Below are 22540 nucleotides of genomic sequence, written 5' to 3'. Positions count from 1 at the left end.
TATTTTCTTTAATAGTCACATAAAACGCCTAAATTGTGAGCTGCAGTCTATTAAAACTCTGACTTTTGATCATTTTTAAAATTATTTTTATTCTTAGCACTGTATGAAATTTGAAAAAAAAATCTAATTCACTTAATTGATGTTAGATTATTTTGATTGATTACATTAAATGTAATTTCAAGTGCATTTATAACAATCTTTTAGCAGCAAAGCAAACTTCAGTGTGTCTGTTTCAAAATTCTCTCTCAAAATCCTACTAGCCTTCTCATAACAGTACCTTGTTTTGCAATAACTATATATGAAGCTAACAAACACACAGCCGAGCTTCAGCTACAGCTCAAACCCTTTTTTCATTCATTTGGCTAAAAAGTCGAGAAAATTATTACAGCTACTTATTGTTGGTTAAAACATGAAGAAGAAAAGTTCTGTCATTATATAATAACACCATCTATCTGTCAGGTGCCTCTGAACAGTTGATATTATGTCACATTAACTCATCACTCCTTTGTGCACCTGCCAGTTAATTTAACTGGAGCAGATCACACATACTGAGTTGAAAGCGACACCTAGATCCAACCTAGTCAGAGGGTTTCTAAATGTAACGGAAAAGCACAAACAGGGTGATTCACACATGACAGCTACATGTTTTTTGGCACCAGACTAATGGAAAGCAGTGCATGTGAAAAAAGGCGTAAAGGAATATTTAGAACTTCTGAGTAGTCAGCATGTTATTTACAGTCAGCTGTCAGAGTGCTCTCTGTTTGAAAAATCAGATTATTTCCTGACATTTGACCTACAGCATAAAGCTACTCAGGGTTAGACCCCCAGAAAAGAAAACTTCTCACCATCTAAAACATTTCAAACCAAAAGAAATTAATGTTAGTTATAGCAAGAATAACAATGATGTGGATATTCAAACTTCCTCTGATTGCTCTGTCTGTACTGCAAGCTAGTTCATACAATCCCACTTAAAATAAAAAAATAAAAATGATAAATAAAAAATAATAAACAGAAATATTCCTGTAAGATGCTCACCAAGTGTCTCCTGGATGAGGTGTTCCAGGGTGTCCGTCATGTTGGTTTGACGCGGAGAAGAGTCCTCCACTCGCATCATAATCTCCTCCTTGATGGCGTTGATCACAAACAGCAGCTGATCTGCAAGACGACATATGTTTGGAGACCAAATGTAGACCCACAAGCAGGGAAAAACTAATTCAATATACTTCGCAGGTCACAGATTTAAAGAAAAACAACAATAAAAAATATTAGGGATAGAAGAATAAGCACTTATGTATCATTTTCAGCAATCAAAAGCCGTTATTAAAATGTTACAAAGGGCAAAATTTAAAGAAATAAATGTAACAGGGAACAACTAACAAGATGACAAACATGTAAAGACTGTTACCTACCATACTCTGTACTGAGTCCCCAAAGCTTCACCTTGTTTGCCTCATACTGGGCCTTCTTTTTTAAACGACAGGCCCTACAACACACACGGATGAATGACATTTACTTACGAAAACCAAACTATCTTGCAGCTCTGATAGTGAACAAATGAATGAATGCTATACCTGGATGCCAGCTTGTTCTTCTCCTTGCGGGACCGCGGTCTTGCTGTCAGTGGCAGCTCACTGACTGGGGTCAAGTCACTGATCACCTTGTTCAGCTTGCGAAGCTCTGTGCCAATCTGCAGCAGCTTGCGTGGATTGGGAGTCAGGTCTTCCACGTCAGTGCGCCGAGACTTCTTTAGCATGTATTTACCTTCAGAACAAGAGACAAAACAAATGTGTAAGAGATTACTTTCATGTTAAATTGAAATCATTTTTAGACATTAAAAGTTCTGCAAACTAAACATTTCTAGTGCTCAATGAAACTGTAGCACTAACACTGACAGTGCCCTGCAGTCTGGTCTTACTACTTGAACTATTAGCAGTTGCTGCTTGTTCATAAGCAGGTAGATGAGAAAGTGGGTCAAACCTGGGCTGACTGTGTTTATGGGGCGGCTGCTATGCTAGGTGAAATAAACACCGCGCACACAGCAACAACAAAATCAGTTATTTTCCTCGTCTTTCCGTCTGGTCTTTTTGCTCCTGAAGCACAACATTTCTGTCACAGTTTAATAACTGTGCTGCTCTAGTCTTTTGCCTCCACTTTCAGTGAAAACGCTGTCAGAAACAGCTGCTGAACTTTCCCGCTCCCACCTCCAAACTGAGCTCGGGAGGCCAGGTGAGTTCTCCTGGGTGAAGCAGCACATAGCTTCGGGGTTAACTCCCTTCACTTTACCCAGCAGTGGTGAAGCAGACATGTGACTCTGCTGTAACAAGAAGAGCTGTGTGGTGTTTATTGCTAAAGCTTGGTGCAAAACATTCAAAACAGCACCATGTCCCTGCACACGACACATCTTGCAATCAGTTTTTATTTCTTTGTAGCAATGTAGTCTGGCGGGCTAGGTATTATTGGCGGCGGGCCAGTTTTGGCCTGCAGGCCCCCAGTTGCTGATAATTGCTATAGAGTTAATATAAGGATGTGTTCGTATATGTACCATGAAGAGGCCCATTCTTCTGATACAGGTTGCTAGGCAACGTGTGCCTATCCCATTCAGATGGCTTCAGCATACGTTCCTGTTTGAAGGGGGTGAGCTGCTCGCTGTATTCCCAGAAGTAACGGCGCTTTGCTCTCTTCCGACTGGAGACCCCAGCTGTCAGGCCTTTAATATCATCCATCAGCTCCATTTCACAGCCTGGATGGGGTTGAAAAAAAAAAAATTGGTAAACGGGGGGGGGGATTAGAGCATCACAGGGAGAAATAAAAGAAAGGTATTATTTAAGTTAGAAAAGTAGGGCATCTACCTGGCTCAGAAAAGGCATCACTCATGTCATCATCTTTGTCTGCCTCATAGTCTTCATCCTCCTCTTCTTCTTCCTCCTCCTCATTTTCAGACAGCTCATGCTCACTTCCGAAACCCTCATCATGGTCTTCATCATCTAAGTCCAGCCCATCGCCTTCACCCTCTTCCGCCTCATCCTCGTCGTCTTCATCCTCATCTTCCTCTAGCTGGGAATGAAGTCTGCTTGAAAGTCCGCTCCGGGTCAGGAACAGCGAGTAGTTGTGCTCCTCCTCCTTGCTCTGCTCTGAATCCTCGACTACCAGAATGCCACCAGTGCTGCTACCGTTAGCCCCTGTCACATCTTCACTGCTCACCAGTACAGATGTGCTGTCCTCCAGAGCCTGGCTACCCTCAACCAGCTTAGGCACAGAGGAAGACCAGCTTACAGGCATCTCTCTCCTCACTGTCCCATCTGCTTTCCTATCAAAGCTCGCCAGGCTGCTGGAGCTACTGGCTGCAGCAGAAGGAAGTCCCAACAAGTTGGCACTTGCTGAAGTGGAGGCCTTCTCATCTTGAGGCTGGGAGAGAGACAAAGAGGGGTCTGACCTTTCAAAATCTGTCTGAGGAGGCATGTCAGCTTGAGCTCTGTGTATCAAACTCACGCGTACTTTAGCCTTCCGCACAAAGTCAGAGCCGTGAGAAGTTGGAACAGCTGTCTTGGTTCCTCGCCCATAGGGTTTGGTTTGAGCCTTGTCCTGGGTGGGGCTGAGGTGGTACTGGGTCTTGGCCATAGTCTCAGTGCTTGAGGGAACAGGTCTGGTTGCTTTCTGGAAACCTTCGGGAAAGTCTGGAAGAAGGCTTCGGGAAGCACGGGAGGAGGTTGTGGGGCTTGGAGAAGGCCGTACAGAGCCAGGGCCTGATCCTTGGCCAGGGACCAAAAGTCTCTTACTGTGAGAGGGGAGCTGGGGTGACTGTGGCTGAGGCTGGGGGGTAGACACGCTCATGTCAACAGGAGGGTAGAAGGCCTCACAGACAGGCAGTGAATCCTCACTATTGAGCTGCGCCAGTGTTGGAGTTCGACTAATCACTTCCTCATCCTGGTAGGGACTGGAGAAGTCATCCAATCCAAGGAAGTCCACCTCTTTGGTTCCCCAGATGTCACAGCTGGCCAGTCGTGTGTATCTGGCAATGAGAGAGATGAAGTTGTCTTAATAGTGAAACTTTTCATTGCTGCATCATTGTACATCCTTAGCTTCCTCCTCAAAATATCTGCAACACACTTGTTGAAGCAAATTAAAGTTTCTCATCATTATTTTCTTGCATATTTAAAACTCATGGGACACATGAATGCAAATGTTTATGTCTATCAAATCATCAGAAAAGCTTTTTTTTTCTATAGTTTTTAACCAACAGTTTAAAGAAAAATTCAAATAGCTGCTCCAGTCTCTGGAAAATAAGAATTTGCTTTGCTATATACAACTCTAACATTTAATAAAAGATTTGGGCTTTGAATTGTTAAGATATTTGAAGACATCACTTTTCATGTTTTAATTTAGTCTTTCGACAAACCAAATCAGTAACCGACAAACTGATCAGGTCCTCATTCAACAATAAACTGAAGTTTTGTTTGCCGTAGTCTGTGATGTAAACCTGTTTGTTCCCGCACTTTGCAACAGGTCATAAAAATAACATCAGTGCAATCATTTACACTACAGCTCAATTCAATTTGTAAGTTTTCAAAGTGTTTTTTTTATATATTGATTTTAATTTTTAATCATGGTGAGGAAGCTGGTTATGACACAACATATTCAAGTAGTAAACAGCACTGATGTCTGAGACAATGTCTCATATGGTAGTTACTGTTTTGACACCAACAATGTCGGTTTTAATCTCTAAATATAAGAAGTTCAAACTGCAGTTTGGTAAAACAGCTGGCTGCCGTTACAAGCACAGCCAAGTCAAACTACAATTACAGCTCAACCTGGTCATTGAATTAGATCTCCATCCTTGTCCCAGTATACAAGTACTGGAGGGGAAACAAGTTATTCACAACACTGCAACACAGCGGTTAAAACAAATTAAAGACATGCTGTCATTCAAAACTTTTTCCATACATTTAAGTTCAGAGATGCTTACATGCATCTATAAATGTATGAATAAGCTAATTCTCTTCACAGACATCTTTAAGCTACTTGAATGGTGGTTTTTGTCAGATGATGATCTGGGAAACAGTCTGAAAGTGTTTAGCCTCAACCATCTGCTTTATAGTCACAGTTTGTTTTTGTTTATTTTGGTCATAGTTTTTGTCACTTTTAGCCATATGAAAACAAAACAAAAAACAGAAAATAATTAATGAGAGCAGCTTTATTGGGAATTTGTTTTAATATACACTTTTGCTTTAGTGTGTTTACAGAAAGATGAAAAAGGTGGAACTTAGGATTACATTCGAAGTGCTTCGGCTCATTTGAGTCTAGTGTATGCATGCAGGAATGATACAACCGACAACCACACTATTTGGGTATGTTAGTCCAGTTTTGAGAGCTTTGATTTAGTCCATTTAGTTGAACTCACAAGTTTACATGTCCAGTTGCAACAGGGAGGTCCTAGTGACTGCATTATAGCTCAGCTCCCCGTTGTGACTTCCAGCCAGGCTTTAATTCAAAGTTCACCAGCTGATTTTTATCAGCCCTGCATCTGTGTCATGTTTTGACCACAGCTCAGATAAAACTGCAGAAAACTGCAGAGTACAGCAAACATGTCATACAGTCAACACACACTTTTGTACATCTTTTATCTTCACTCTCCCACACTCCTTCAGTCCCTGTGGGAATAAACTTCACCTGCTGTGACTCCAAAACCATAGGTCAAAGATGTTTAGAGTCACATTCATTATACATAGACATTTACTTAAACTTCCACAGCAGCTACTTGTTTACCAGTGATTCCAGCTGCACCTGTTTCCTAATGTCCTTCCAACCATTATTCAGCTGATACAGGGTGTCCATATTAAAATTTAATTTAATTTGACTAGGACTAAAATAATAAATAAATAAATTTTAAAAAGTAATAAAATTGCTCCAACCAGAAAATATCAGGTGTATTTCTAATCTCTGTAGCAAGCGTGAGATTAAGTTTGCTCAGCGCCTGTACAGCTGACTGCTTTTGAGGCTGTTGCAGCAGTGCTGAAGCTGTAATTACATACAGAAAAAAGTTAAAAAAAAATACTCCCAACAGAGAATATGATCAATAATAAGTTATTATTATGATTAAAATAATCAATGATAGTGATTACAAATGGTTACACCAAGATTGCAATTAAGATTCAAGTGACTCAAGATTAAAAATAACTCAAGTAAACCTCCTTTACTACTACTACTACTACTACTACAACTACAACTGCTACTACTACTACTACTACTAATATTAATAATAATAATAATAGTAATATTAGTAATAATAATAATTAAAGCCTTCCTAAACACACCCTTTTCTGTTCACTTATACAATTATACACATTGCGGTTATCTTTATAATCACATATAAAATTAACAAGTTCTGTTAAACGAGAGAAAAACCACATAAACGCAGCAAAACATGAGAAAAAAAAGCTATTTGCAAACTGCAACCTGGTCACTGCAGCAAAAGAAGATGTTAAAAAAAAAGCCACAACACAAAGTCCCACACAAGAGAAAAAGACAAAAACCCCAAAAAATAAACCCTGTAATATATAAACTTACACCCACATATGCAGACATGCCTCACCCAGCAAATAGCACAGCACACCCAGCACTTCACCTGAAGTCAGACCTCTCAACCTCAAAGTCCCACCAAACAGTCCTGCTCCTGGCTGTTTCTCCACCCCTCAGGGTGCCCTTTACCCAGCAACTGAGACAAGAGCCATACACTTCTGATGGACGTCAAAATGAATGTGAGCCAAGAGGAAAATGCCTGAAATGCCACCAATGTGGCTGCAAAATGCAGTTCTTTGGCTCAGGTTCAATAACAGAAAGTCTGTGAAGACAAGTGAACACACCGGACCCAGGATCTCTTCCTTTTGTTCCACCTGGTCAGGATTGATGGCATTAACAAGATAAATCAAGCATAGTCATAAAGTTAGAAAGTGGGTGCAGACTCAGCTCTTACAACATATTTATATGCTCTGCTCCACGTCACTTTCAGACATCCTCCTAATCCAAAACAGGGGGCTACTCTTCTCCAAATATAGAGATTCTTCCTGCTTTTCTTGATATTAGTCCAACTTTTGAGTTCTAACTGCGCCATAAGGCCTACTTTCTCTCAGGCCTGAGCGGCCCAAGCAAGCAGCATAGCGAGGTGCGTAGCCAAGGAAAGGTTTGTCTGTTAATATATCACATCAACTATACGTGCATTTAAAAGTCCAGTTTGAGTTTATTTAACACAATCATTTATTTTTCTAATGTCATGTAAAAATGTTGTAAAAAACAGAAGTTCTGCAGAGCAGAATATGATTTTCATAGACCCAGAGGGACAGATCTACCAAACAGCAGTGTGCAGGACTCACTCATTAATACAAAAGATAAAGATCTTCTGTTCCACTTAAGTAACCACAATAACCCCTGTGATCAGCAGAGTCCCAGAACCAGCATTATTCCTCAACAGTTCAAACTGCCTTTAGCTTTAACAAAAATCAGCACTGGGGGAGACGTTACAAACAGCTTTTTAGAGGTTTTTTTCCACACCTGGTGAAAGGATAGCTGTATAAAATTAGACATTTTGCCAACATTAACATATGTAAACAAAAGTAAAAAGCTGTTCAGTGACATGTGTATCCAATCTAATAACTATGGCTGATAATAAAAAAAAAACAAAAAAAAAAACAAGCAGTAAAAAGAAACAATTGTCTAATATTTTCAGACCAAACAGCCTTACAGAAGAATATAAAATGTCTAATTCTATCATATTATAATAAACTAAACAGTTATTCATCACTATAATTGTCAAAAGTCCTACAATCAGTGATTTCTGGAATGTTTACTAAGGGCAAAAGCCCAAAGAGTGGCTCTACTATTAAATATACTGTATTTTCTAGCATAGGAAAGATTTTACAAGTCAGAAACAAAAGAATCCATTCACATTCTTGCCTGTGTCCAGAACCGGGTTGTGTTGCAGTCAGCAGTCATCTTCAACATGTTTTATGACTTAATCACTTCCTGGTGTTGTTTATCCTTTAACTTCTAATGTGAAATATTTGTTACATACAGATTTTGAGACCTATTGCATCACTTTATGGTGAAAAATTGCAACAGGTTTTGCAAAAATAAACCAAAAAACAACAGGTCAAAACCTTATTGCTTACAACCTGATACTTTTCTGCCCCCGGTGGACACCTTTGGCATTACAATAATTCAGATGTATCACATGATAAACCAAAAATACATGCAATTTTTTATGCATTTCTTTGATTTTTATATTTTACAAGACATGTTCGTTTATACTATTGTTTTATCTTTAGAGACAGCTTGTTGTAGAGGGGGTGGGGTTCTATGTCCATTTAGTCTGCATGTGTGAGAGAGCATGTTTAGGTGCGTGTGTGCTTTGATTTGTTTTTGTGATAAACTTTGGTGTGTGTCTACTTGTTATTTTAAGATGCTAAAACTGTTGTGCTGCACTCCTGCATGAAACGTGCTATATAAATATTGTTTGATTTGATTTGATTTAGTTGAAAGGGCGAATACAGACTAAATTAGAATTTTCTGCCCATTATTTCTTGCATCAGGTTTTAAATGGTTAAGGTGAAATTAAAAAAAAAAAAAAAAAAAACAGAAGCTATGACAGATTAATAAATGGTCCCGTACCTGGTGAGGTCTTCCCAGGAGTCCCACTGTTCAAACGCTGAGCTGCTGCACACTGTCTCACACTCTCCCAGACCTATGAGCTGATCAATCCCTCCCTCCACCTCCTTACCACCATCTCCGACCCCCACTAGGCTGTCCCCACAGGGACTTTGCTGGTGGGTAATGTCTCTGTCCTGCATAGGAATGAAAGAAAAAATGAAGGTTAGTCAAGAAGTATGTGGTTAGAATAAGTTTTGTTTTGCAAGTATAATTTTTGTCAATGAGATCTTGTACAGTGAGGCCCTTGTTTACTCCCGCAAATGTAGTTATGATTTAAAAACCCAAAACCTATTCACATAAACTTGAAACTATGTGTATATTCTTGATCAGTGATCCCCAACCCTGGTCCTCATGGCCCACTATCATGCAGGTATTAGATGTTGTCCTAAATTAAATTAAATGGATCTCTGACAAGCTTTGCACAAGTCTGCTATTGAGCCTTTAATTTGAATCAGATGTGTTGCAGCAGGGAAACACTGAAAGTCTGCAGGACAGTGGGCCTTGAGAACCAAAGTTGGGGATCCCTGTTCTATACTTGGCTATACTAATTAAAGAAACAAAAGTTCACTTTAAAATAGTGAAAACTGACTTTTCATAAAGGTTAATGGACATAAAAAAGTTTAGGCACCTTACACTTCAAAACTGAACATGTCAAATCTGCAATGAGGTGTCTGATTGACAAAAGGTGCAGCTGGATAAAAATCCGGCCACAAACAACAGATGGTATGGTTTCCATGGAGACCTGATTTAATCATCATGTTATCAGTGTGAGATTACATAAAGAGAACAACGTTATTCAAAATGCTTTAAAGAATCCACTTTAAGAGTAGCTTGAGAACACTGTGTGGAGAACCAGAGGAGTTTTAAAGTCATGAGGACGGTCAAACCAAATGAAAAGTACATGGTAGAACAAATAAAATAACAGGTCATCCAATACACAGTACTACTACTGTGGAGTAAAAAAAAACCTAAGAGCATGGCAATGAATCACTACTGTTTGTTTAGCCTACAGCAGACAGTAAACTGAGAGAGCATGTGTGGTCACAGGGAAGCTTTCTGTTTAAACCTGCCTGTGAGACAAACGTAACATGGATGTCATGTCCATCATACATGGAGGCAGGCAGCACTTTTATATGTCATAAAAGCTTTCATATTTAGAAAGCTTCCTGTCCTAACAGAGGCTGGAGAAGCCACCCCCAGGTGTTGCCCACCATTCTTCATCAGAAAGCATGTTATTTCATAAAAAATATAGAATTTCATCTCAGATTGTATGCTTTGTTAGAAACACATTTAACCATTTTTCAATACATGATAAACTTTAAAATAGCACTGAAAGTACCCACAAAACCACCCTTTTTGTCATAGCTGGGCCAGATACTTGCATACAGTAGCTGTATAAAACATAGCACATAAAAACTGATGATTTTGGTTTCATGGGACCTTAAAGCTAAACAACTCAGCATGATGTCAGTTTAGTTTCCAGTGTAACATTTAACATCTTGTATATATCAGAACCAGAACAAAAACCATTGTAAATAGTTTTCTTCTTAAACAAATTAGACATATTCTGATGAGTGTAAAATGATATAAAGTCTTATGAGCTTTTTTATTTATTTCCCCCCTCATTATGTTTAGTTTACATGCAATCATTTCTGTGAAGGAGGCCTGTTGCTGACCCTGCAGATGTTTTACTTTGTCCGTACAGAAAACACAGCTGTCACTGCTAACATGAATGATATCAGTGGTCTGTTTAGGTGTCCTAGAAAAACTAATCGCCTTCAATTTTTTTGTTTACACATAAATTCCTTCAATGTTTGAATGTTCTATAGCACAAAGTGACACATTTGACCTGTTTTTGTAGTTTTTGTTTTTATTTTATTTTTTAAAGAGAATAAAACCCCATGGTGCTACTACCTGTACTTAGTATTGGTGAGCTGTTTGGTTCTGTATGGTTCTGACTGGTGAGGAGAGCTGTGTATCGTGTAACCTAATATTGGTTTTAGACATGGGTGGGGATGTTCCTGCCAACCTTGAAAACTAGAGTGTTTTCACAAGGCACAGCAGGGCAAGGTAAAACACAATGTTTGTGTTTGATGATGTTTTGGAGGTGTGCTCAACCTCAAAATGCCGTATTAAAGGTTCGTCTGTAAGTAGCTCACTGTCACCGATTCTGCTTGCTGTGTACAACCTGTCCATGCAACATTTAATACCATGTGCTGACCAAATACATAGCAGTAATCTTGTGTAGACCACTAACACCACCTAAATAATTTCCAATAGTTGGTTTCCTAGAGGAAATTATTCAGGTTTTTCATTTCATTTGTTTTTTTTTTTTTATAAAGTGGGGTTTTAATAAATATGTTTGGGTTGTCAGTGTCTTACCTGCAGCAGAGAGCAGACAGAGTGCTCACTGTTCGGAGAATCAAGGAGGAATTCTGACAGGAGAGCTCAGCTAACAGCTGCTTAAATTGCGGACACATAAAGCAAATTTTCACCATCTGAGATAAGCTTTATGCATCAGCCAGTTTACTTAGTAGCTATTTTCTCAACTGGAGAACATCTTTGTATGCATGGAGGCTGAAAAATCAATTCTGCTGCTGACCTGCTGGGACTTCTGGATGTCTAATCCCAAATAGCAAAATAAAACTTCCTCCCGGATTCTTCAAACTGAAAGCACTCTGACTGCTGCAGGTAAAGCATTGACTACTCAAAAATTTCTTCAGATCTCACGGTTAAAAAAACAAAACCAAAAGAAAAAAACCTCTTTAATGTCAACAGTAGTCATCACATGCAATAACATAACCCACCTCTAAAACATCAGAAACTAAATGTAATTAAATCTATTAAGGTTTAAATGCGTTTGGTAAACTGCATTTCTCACAACTCTCATCTTTCGCATTGATTTGTATTTCCGTCTGCCACACAGAGCACTGCTCTTTCAGAGGATTAGTCTGTGCCACAGCTCAAGATATGATCTTATATAAAAAAAACATTGCCAAGAGCAATGCAAACACTTAACTACCAAATCTGCAATGCTTTAGAAGACTTTTGTAATGTTTTTCTAATGTTTGCCTCAGTAGGACCAGATGTACAAGTTCACTTGTGCCCGTGTTTAGAAGGACACTCGGGTCTTAACGGATTAAACTTCACTTAGATGTAACTCAGGGACAGCTTGGTGTGAACAGCTGTACCTGAATAAGGCAAATTTAAAGGATGGTTAATAAGGCCTAATGTCTGTTTGTAGCAACGTTTTGGAGAGATGACTGCGTGTATGTGTGTGAGTGAGACAACTCACCAGTTCATACATGAAATCTGGGTCAGAACTGGTTGCCAGCAGCTCAGTGCTGGTCAGGGCCTGGTCAGCAAATGAGTAGTTCTGAAAGGCGTCCCCAAAGGGAGGCTCCATCCCACTGACGCTGGGCTGCAACACAAGAGGAGGAGAAAAAAAACAATATGAGTGAACAAAAAGTACCACACATCACCAATACGAAACAGAGTTAACCTTTGACTGTCTTTACTTCCTTTTATTCTATTCCATTTTCTTCTAGTTGCTCAGTTTTTATCTGGTACTGTATATTATAATATGTACTTGTACGATTCGTAGTTTAGTTTATGTTAATTCTTCTGTGGATTTCAAAACATATCAATCTAATCAACACAAAATCAGCAAGCAACATTTTTGTGTCAACATCCTTTGAGGTATACAAATATATAATACAATAATAATAAAATAATACAAATATTCAGATATGTATACAAATATATTAGTGTTAAAGATTGTTTTCTTTTTCTTTTGGTATGTATTATGTTTCATACAATGATTTTGACATGTCTGGAAAATAATAATAATAATTCAAAAACAGAATGAACAGGTTTGTCTCCCAAAAAGACCGAGAGAAACTCATCCATGCTGTCCTCCCCAGTAGACTGGATTATGTAATGGTCTTTGAACAGGACTTCCCAAAAAGTTTATTAAACAGCTGCAGCTCATCCTGAACTCTGTCGCTAGTTTTAACCAGGACTAAGAGATCTGAACACATCACACCAGTTTAAAAATCTTCCAGTCAGTCACAGAATAGATTTTAAAACCGTACTGACAGTCTACAAATCCCAGAATGGTTTAGGCCCAAAATACATCTGTGATATGTTCAGAGTAAATTAACCTAGTTAGACTCTTAGATTCCAGGCCTCAGGTCAGCTGGTCCAGACCAGAGTCCAGACTAAACACTGAGAAGCATCATTTAGCTGTTATGCTGCAAACAAGTGGAACAAACTACCAGTGGTGATAAAACTTTCAGCAAATGTAGACACTTTTAAATCCAGGTTAAAAACATTTCTTTTCTTCTGGAAATTAAGGAAATCTTAACGGTAACTTATCTAGACTGCTTTTAATCATTTTAATTTAGTTATTTAAAATAATTTATTATGATTTTTAGACACCCTTTTAATTATGTCTTGATATGATTTTAATAGTTTAACTGTTTTTATTTCTCTTTATATGTTCTCTCTTGTATGTAAAGCACACTGAATTGCTTTTACTTATGAAATGTGTTGTATAAAGTAAACTGACCTGGCCTGGCCTATTAGGACCAGACTGCAGCTTGACTGAAAGAATCAATAAACGGGTTATGACTTCTGTAACAAATCAGCTGTAATAACAACTAGCAGCATATACTAAGAAAAGATAACAAAAGATGTTGAGTGATCATCAATGCAGCATCTATAACAAACAGTAAAGTAGAGTTGGGACTGATTCAATCGAAAACTTGCATCGGACTCTAATATTGACGTGACTGATGGATCTGATATCGGACTAAATTCCCCAATCCACCTCACCGATCCACAGAGAGAGCTTTTTGTGGTCCCGTGTTTACAAATTATAAGTATCATGCAGGTGTTTATATATATATATATATATATATATATATATATATATATATATATATATATATATATATATATATATATATATATATATATAAAAGCACCTAGGTCACTCCTCTTATAGTCTGTACTCTTCTAACATAATATGTGACCCTTACATAGCCAGGATCACAGAGGTCACCATTTCTGATAGCCATCAGAATCTGTGACTTTACTGTACCAGCACAATAATGAACTCTTAAGACATACATGCATAGAAATGTACACTATCGCCCCCTGCGATCAGAGATTCTGATGGGTCACAGATTTTGGTGTAACACCGGCATAAAACATTGTTTTTAAAACGTTGCATAAGATGTTCCAGCAGAGCGGTAAACTTCCCAGCACACAACATGAAAACTGAAGGAATTAGCCTACAGAAAAGTTGCTCCAGTTTATCATTCTGGTCAATCAGCCTCTATCTGTCAAGGATTATTCTGGAAAAGTCCAGTAGCTAAAATGCTGTAATCCTGCGTGGCAATGTGACTCACATGAAGAAGTTAAAGGAAGATCTGAGAATCTTCAGCTTGGGTTGTTTGGCTCAAACAATGCAGCTTGTTGAGCATGACGGGCTTATTTCACAGTGCATTTTAAACAATTGCAATCAGAGCAGTCCAGTTAGCAGGATCTTCAAACTGAACTAAAAGTTCCTGCAAATCATTTACACAAGGATGTTCCGGTGTTGTGCCGAATTAAGCACCCCCGTAGCTTCTAATTTCAGAAGTCTTCTTCAGCAGAAACGAGTCCACTGTTCCGATGAAGACCACAGACTGTCTGCAGCGTTGTCAGACTATCTAGTGTTCCCACATGATTCACACGCATCCTGGTTGCCTTTCAACATATTTCTCTTGAATCTTGAAAATTAAAAAAATCTGTTGTTACTGCTAAAATATAACTACCTTTGTTTTTTATTAAGATTATGAAGCAGCTACAGACATTGTTTAGAAGGATTTTTCCTATAAATTATTTTGTAAAACAATTAAACTGGATTAATTTTGTTCATCAGTTCTTCTTTAATTAAGGAATAATGTGTGGTTTACTGCAGCTTAGTGAAACCTTATTTAATAACAACAACAGCAATAATGACGATAATCACATGAACAGATTTGGTATTGGAAAATATTGGTATCGGCCATTATCTATATTTTTTAGATATTGGAATTATATCAGAACCCCAAAAAACACTGATCAGTGCATCTCTATGTAAAAAAAAAGCAGAGGAACAGCTTTATTTGTAAAAACATTTTACAGAGCCACATCCTCTCTACTGGCTCATTGTCATGTTTGTATTAACTCCACACAGGAGCTAGATTTAAAAACTAAAATTATGTTTGCATCTCGGGTCTTCTTACTTATTTTTAGAGAGATTAAATAAGTATCCCTCTCATGTATTCATTCGTTATATCACTCACTGTTAGCCCATCTGCACCAGCAGCTGGCTGGATGCAGCATCTGCAGACGTCATGCCAAACCAGGGTCAGACTCTCACCTCTTTTAGCTCCTCTGAACTGAGTTTCACTTCTGTGTTCCTGTCTGTCTGCATCTGTTGTTGAAAGGCTCTTTTAATCCCATTATTTTTGTTGGAAGCTGTCTAATTCAATTTAGTTTTCTATTGTTTCCATTTTAAATAGTTATATTTCAGTGGGACTGACATGATGACATGATTCCCCAAATATTTCTTAGCACATAAGAAGTGACAAACCAGGTTGCTAATTAACAGCAGCTTCCTTCTTTTTGTTGCACCTCTTACCTGAGGCATTGCCAGGCACAGCTTCAAGCTCCAGCGGCGGAAACCTCTGGGTCTCCTGTCCAGTCCCAGTGGTGTGACGTTATCAGATCAGCACAATGGATTACTGGTGAGGGATACAATCGCAGAGTGGTGGGAGGGAGGGAGGGGAGGGGGGAGGGAGAGGGTGAGTCACTGGGCTCAACCTGGTTCTGGTCTGTCGTGGTTTCTTGCCGTTCTCCGTATGCTTCAGGTCTGTGGTTAAAACGGACAGAGAGAGTGCAGTGAGTTACTCAAAATGAAAAGAAACAGAAAGATTACAGAGTTGAAAATAATCTGGGACTTTTACAGGTTTGAAAACAAAACAAAAACATGGAACGTAAACTTTATTAGATAATGAAAACTTAAATACTAAAAATCCTGAAATGGCAATATTAGCAGTGAAATCATAAAGTTTGTGGAATTGACTTTTAAAAATGACAGAAAAATTATTTAGCAACAAAGAAAGAGAGACAAAAGAGAAATATACAAATTGTGGGTAAGGATTATGATATACAACCCCTAGCCTCTGGTTCTCAACAAGAAGCTTTTCCATTTTGTTCACATTAGTCCTTTGTATCTTATTTAATCATCAGAATTAGGAAAGTTAGTAAATGTTGAAAGCTCTAACAAAAGTGTTAATTGCTCATTCTGTAATACTTTGGGTTTCCAATATTTAACTCCTATAGATCTACATTTGCAGAATACAGCTTAATTTGCTCTCATCACGTACTGGGACAGGAATGGGAATGCGTCAACATATCTCTGATAATACTCAAGTTCTGCTTCAAGGTTATTCATTGCCAGAAATATCTAAATAAACAAACATGTCATTTAAAAAGATATAAACTATTCTCTAATCAGATTTACATCCTTAATCGGGATTTTGACTGGATTACTACAATTTGTTCTAAAGCTTTGAATTTTATCTACTTCCCTCTTATTACCCACTTATTATCATCATCATGATCATTTCCACTGACAAATGTGATGATACGATGTTGAATAACGTGACTGAATTGTTACAACAAACCTCACATAAACATACACTAATTTAAACTAAAGTGTAACTAAGAAGTGAGAATCGGCTGTACTATTTTTGTGAATGATAATGAAAGAAAGCTTAACCTTAAGAGACAGCAGCTTTCTGCTACATCCCCAAAACCTGTCACACACACGGGTCTGATCAATCAATCACCTGACTGAAATCATTTTTTGCATAATTGTTTCCATTCACCTGTATAAATATAGCAGACAAAACTAACTTAAAATTCCATGTTTGTTGTTGTTCTCTTCAACAAACTTCTAATGCCATAAACATTGTGGATTAGTTACACATGCACATATATATTTATCTGTTTCCTTACAGCTCCTGCCTGGCTTTTTTCTGAACCCAAACATCTCATGAACTTGTTCAGAGAGCTTTTGATCATAAGTCAATAACAGCAAATTTCAGTTTTCATAATAATTGTCACCATCTCATCTGTCTCATTCTCTGCTTGTTTTTCCTTTGCTCATTTCCTTCTTGAATAATCCACATGGACAAAATGTGGGTCCTGTTGCTTTTGCATAGCAAATCAAGGAAATCTGCATAGAGACATGACCCCAGCAGTGATCACATGACACACACCCTAGAGGAAAAGAAAATGTTCACTCTGCCTGCTCCTCTAGAAGGCCCCAGAACAACAAAACTTTCTCCTAAACAGTGCCACAAATGAACTTCTCACCTCTGACAGTTCGATCCCTCTGTATACAGACTTTGCATAGAAACAGGAAGTAGCAGAAAACACAGCAGTGCACACGGGCACAGCTGAAATTATTAAAGCAACTCTTTAACAGACACCAAAGCATATGCATGAATCTAACTTCATGCATTTGCATACATGCTACCTGTTTAATTACCAGCTACATATTTAGAGGCAGCACAGTCTCTGTAATACAAATTACAGCTATGATCAAATGTCAATGTGCTCTTCCTTCCTGGCCAGCTGTGTCTGGTTTCATCTGTATAAGAGGCAGAATGAGGAAACACATGGCCTAAACAAAACAAAAAGAGCAGCATCAGTGGTGAATCTCAGCTATCCATCACATAAGAAAACAGATAGTCTGCGTCCTGCAGCATGGATTTTACAAACGTCATCACTGATGTACAGAAGATGCACAGAACATTTTCCACAGGCAGAATTGAATAAAATCCAACTCACTACTCAGTGGATGACACAGGCTATAATGCAGAGCCAAAAGAAAAAAAAATCCCACTTTTTATCAAGCCCCAGCCAAAAAAAAAAACCCTGAATTAGAGCTATTCTTTTAGGCCTGCATTTTCCGATTTTGCTTTATTTAAGGCTTCACCAGCCTGAGTTTAGGTCAGGATTCTTGTACAAGGTTTAGTAAATTAGTTTTTAATTTTTTTTTTTTTCTCAGCTGCTTTCCAAGAGTTTTAATGCTTTTTGTGTTCTTGTCTAATCCTTTAAATTATTGCATAACCCTACAGATGTTGGCCAATCAGCAGAAGATAGTAACTGTTCAACTGGACAGCATTTTTTTAGCTTCACACTCATATTTCAGAAGTGAAATTTAGCTGTGTCTGAAATCAGAATTTGTTTTACCCAGTTAACAAACACAACCTTTAACCTCTGTAATTCCACTTACTTTGATGCCATTATGATGCACAACTCAGCTACAACTGCTCACAATGTGCACATCATATGTCTTCCCACAATATTTACAAAACTTTGTGCTCTATAGAGCCTCCCCATGGCTGCTAACTTTAGCAAGTGTGGTCAGAAGTTTACTTGCAATATAAATGCAGGGTTTCCTGTGAAATTTCCACACATATTGCTGTCTGCAACAAGCAGAAATTTGATTCAAACAAGTTCTTTGATTTGTTTTATTTTAACTGCATTTATAAAAAACGGCAGAGTTCCGGTGGAGACATAAAAGATTTTACCACTCTCACTATACAGTAGTTAAATAATCCATTGGTAAAACAGCAGAAAAGGCAAAAGAACATATGTTGTAATCAGTACATTTTATAATAGTTTAATATTTCTTAGATATAGCTAACCAAACGTACTATTCCCAAAATACGCAGTAAAGTTTCATTCATATTTTCAATTATAAACTAATGTATGCAGAATACAAATAGAAAGATTTCATTGAGACTGTGCTGCACTCATTTCATAGCTCCACTATCATGCAAAAAGCTGACATTCTCCGCCTCACAACACTGGACGTGATCCAAGTAGGCCAATCAGCAGTGTCTTATTCGGAGTGAGTTACCCACCGATACCAGTGAGACCCTGATTACCACAGAAATAACAAGCAGCAGTTGCCAGTGCATTTATGAAAAGAGACATGTGAGAGCAAACATCACTAAAGGTCATTAATCCACAAGCACTGAATGTGTTTGTACAGCGCAGCAACAGGCTGAAAATAGAAGCTCACTTACAGTCGATTGTGTTTAAAGGTTGGGTATTTTCATTATTTATTGAAATGACATGGAAGTATGAGCAGACAGGTGACGGTAGGGCTGCAATTAAATACTAGTTACTATAGATTTTTGTATTGTATTTCAGAGGTATGATGTGGTGAGATATGATCATTACATCATAATGGCCTCTTATCATATTACATAGAAAATAATTACATTAACAACTTCAAACCATTGTTTTCTTTTCCAATCAGTTAGATCATCTTATATTTGAGTGTGCTTTGCCGTGTTACTGATTTCAGTTCACTGAGCTGTCCCATCATCAGTACACTGTAATTAATACTATCTGCTTGCCTCATTAAGAAACACTCAAGCATACATTTGAAGAACTGCACGCTACACATAATTTGACAGCTTTATCATTGCCTTACTTGCAAGTGTTTTGGCTCAGTGACCATCTCGATTTTTACAAAATCCTACCGCTAAGAGTCACGAGTATTCTTGCATTCAGCACTTGAGAAACAGCCATCAAGTATATTAGATCAGTACTGCTGGTTGCTGCATTCTGCTATTCAGATGTGTGGTTCTAGTCCACAGCGGTTCAGTGACACAACTAAACCCACAGGGAGATTACACTAAGCCAGAAGCTCCAAAACTGCAGAGCAGCTAGCACTGGGGGTACTAAAATCATTGCAATTCTATTTAGAAGAGAAAAATTGTGGACTTCTTCTCATCTATTTTAAGGATTTAAATGTATCATACACAGTCATAATGATCAGAAATATTAATTGCTGCCCAACACAGCAATAATTTTTTTAACTGTGTAACATTGGCATTTTCTGCTGAAACAGGTCTAAATATTTGCTTGGTTAAACTGATAGATTTAAATACTATACAGAAACAAGAGCAGTCTGAAGGTCACTGATCCACCAAAAAGTAGGTCAGCAAGGTTTACTCTGACAGGAATATAGCATGTTAAGTACAAAAAACAGACAAATCTAAAATATCCATATGTTTATTTTGATCTTAAATTCAAGTCAGTATTACCGAACCTAGGGCCTGTGTTTCATCAGTTTAATCAGTTTTATTAAAATCTAATCAAATCAAATTTTGTTTATATACCACTTTACATACTAATGAGCAGCACAAAGTGCTGTGCATAATATCGGGCAATAATCAAATGTCAAATAAAAATACTTTCTATCTTATTTCCATTAGAATTAAATTTTGCCTCTTTTATTTTCTAAGGGTATTAGTCCATAGTTTTTGTGATCTCCAAATTATTATTGCTATCATGTAAAAATTAAGGTTTGGATTTTGTTTTTGTTTTTTTTTCTCCTCACTGGGTGAAGGACTAACTTGCATGCAAACGCATAATTACATGTTCAAGAAAAAAATGCATTACTGAATGTTTATATAAATAAGTAATATGAATTTGTATGTGGTATAATACAAATACAATTTTTTTTTACTTCTTAGGAAAATAAATAGTGGATAACTGACCACAATGAGCTTGGTGTTTCAAAAAACCTAATATAAACATAAGAACCACATTTTAGAAAATAAATAAATACAAATAAATTCAATTCACATCCACACACATAATATGTTTAATCTAAATTATCTTCAACAGTAGATGTATTCCTTTGTTTTGGAGCCTGAGAGCACTAGCCTCTGCATCACGACAATCCGTATCAGATATGCATGACAAATTATCCATTATATACACCAGTGATGTCTAAAAGTCACCAGTATTTCGCCAGCCTCTGCACCCATTACAGATCCTCAGCAAAGCAAAACAAAACCTCAATCTACCTATCTGTGCCAACACCCACGTAATCCTAGTTCCCTATTGGTCGATCCGAGGAGTGGTCCCGCCTTCGAGGATGCCTGACAGGCCACAACGACGGTCAATCACACGAGCTGCTCCATCATAAACAGCCTGTTTCAATCTAGGTTGAGGCAGAAGATAAACAACTTGGAGGCCTGCATGTCCGTGGCCTAGATATCTGTATTTAAGAGATAGCTAAAGTAAGATCTACCACCTAGCATAAAAATCGAGTGCACCACAGAAATGATCGTCAACCTGTAATATTTGTTCGCACTTATTCTTGAGAAGAACCCCACATTCAAAGGTTTATGTGCTCAAACTGAGTTGATAAATTACTAAGCATGTTTTTGGGTGAAAATTCGAACTCACCTATCATCCTTAATAAATCGACAATGAGCTATCTCTTTAATGTGTTTTTTACTTTAGATCACTTGTAAATTTATGACTGTGTCGAGCTTTTTCCAGCAGCACTTGCTTTGTTTAATGTTGGGGGGCGTGTACCTAGCAAGACCTCAGGCTGCAAAAAGTCTGAGCATGACACTGGTACACTGAGCAGTCTCCTGCAACTATTACACTGCAAAAACCATTTAATAATGCTCCACTAACACACACACACACACACACACACACACACACACACACACACACACACACACACACATTTTATATGTATGTATATATATATATATATATATATATATATATATACATACATACACATGTGTGTGTGTGTGTGTGTGTGTGTGTGTGTGTGTGTGTGTGTGTGTGTGTGTGTGTTAATTAAATGCAAGCAGTGCAGCGCTATTTGGATAGTTTAAAAGTAGAGTACGACCAAACCTTACATAAGAGCTGTTTCTCAACATACTAACTCAGAGTCAGGCATGAACTTCTGAGGATGCTGCGCATTTATATAGACGAAGAATTAACATAAAACAACGGCTAATTATTGTTTCCATATTATAATCAACAGAGACCAAAATTTATTTCAGCACATCATGAAGCGTTAGCTAGCTACATTTGTGCACCTCCACTCAGACCTCCATAAACTGCAGTGGACAATAAGCGACAAGACATATGAGCGTACTGGTCATAAAGGTAGGTTTTAAATGCGGAAATTGATAGACTTGCTTTTTTCACCCGCAGCTCAACCAGTATGGCCTCCGTCCGCCCCCTTCCTCGTCCCAGCTGAAGCCCGATACACAACAACAACCAGTTAGCTTCAAAGCTAATCCACCGCCGCGGCGAAAACACACATTCACTACTCGTCAAAGTTCTCTCAAAACGAACCAATAATGACCCTACTCACTTTTAAGGCACCCCTGCATACGCCTCCACCGGTGTTGGACCTCGTGCAGGTTCCCGTGTTGGAGATAATAGGGTTCCCTTTTCAATGGAGTCCACACGCTGTTAAAGCTCTCTCGGGTTTGTTTTGTTTTTCTCCTTCCTGACGGGTTTCTGGAAAGCGCGTGACTGCCCGACCACGTGGTGCACCACTGGGCCAATGGTAGCAAAGCCTGAGGCTGGGCCAACACTTCTGCAACATTTCACTTTTCTTTTTTACTGTTGTATTAAAGATGAAAGCTGATATGAGTAAAACAAATTCATAACTAAAGAAATCCTCTATAGACCCACTCTAAGAAACGAAGAGACCTGCTTTTGAAAATTCACCAAACACCTAAAAAGAGTTTTAGACAGTTATAAGTATTCAATAGATAATATACCAGTCCAACATGCCTTCTGTGAATTTTTTATTTTTACACAATCAGCTTATATTGTCCATGTTTTAGTTATAGTAACATTTATACATATATTTATTAAAAGTGAAAAGTGAGGGCAATCAGTGTCTGACAAACGGAGAGGTGGGGAGTAACTGTCCCAGACAGCCACC

General features: G+C 38.1%; 1 protein-coding gene across 6 annotated transcripts in view; it reads right to left on the bottom strand.

Moving 5' to 3' along the window:
* Positions 1-22094, bottom strand: part of crebrf (creb3 regulatory factor) — a 32161-nt gene extending 10067 nt beyond the window's left edge. The window contains exons 1-10 of one of the 6 annotated variants that reach the window (XM_042007469.1): positions 21959-22094; positions 15374-15604; positions 11996-12121; positions 8662-8834; positions 3496-4009; positions 2850-3405; positions 2543-2740; positions 1572-1761; positions 1410-1483; positions 1036-1155 (exon numbers count right to left, since the gene is read on the bottom strand). In XM_042007469.1, coding sequence (XP_041863403.1) covers positions 1036-1155; positions 1410-1483; positions 1572-1761; positions 2543-2740; positions 2850-3405; positions 3496-4009; positions 8662-8834; positions 11996-12121; positions 15374-15382 — 1960 coding nt within the window. In that variant the 5' untranslated portion in view covers positions 15383-15604; positions 21959-22094. Of the gene's footprint in view, positions 1-1035; positions 1156-1409; positions 1484-1571; positions 1762-2542; positions 2741-2849; positions 4010-5755; positions 6168-6564; positions 7069-8661; positions 8835-11995; positions 12122-15373; positions 15605-21958 lie in introns of those variants that run through there. The other 5 variants (XM_042007468.1, XM_042007471.1, XM_042007472.1 and 2 more) reach the window with 5 other exon arrangements.
* Positions 22095-22540: the final 446 nt, after the last annotated feature.

Source organism: Melanotaenia boesemani, chromosome 15, assembly GCF_017639745.1.
Source record: "Melanotaenia boesemani isolate fMelBoe1 chromosome 15, fMelBoe1.pri, whole genome shotgun sequence".
Lineage (NCBI taxonomy): Eukaryota > Metazoa > Chordata > Actinopteri > Atheriniformes > Melanotaeniidae > Melanotaenia > Melanotaenia boesemani.
This window is presented reverse-complemented; position numbering and strand designations above follow the sequence as displayed.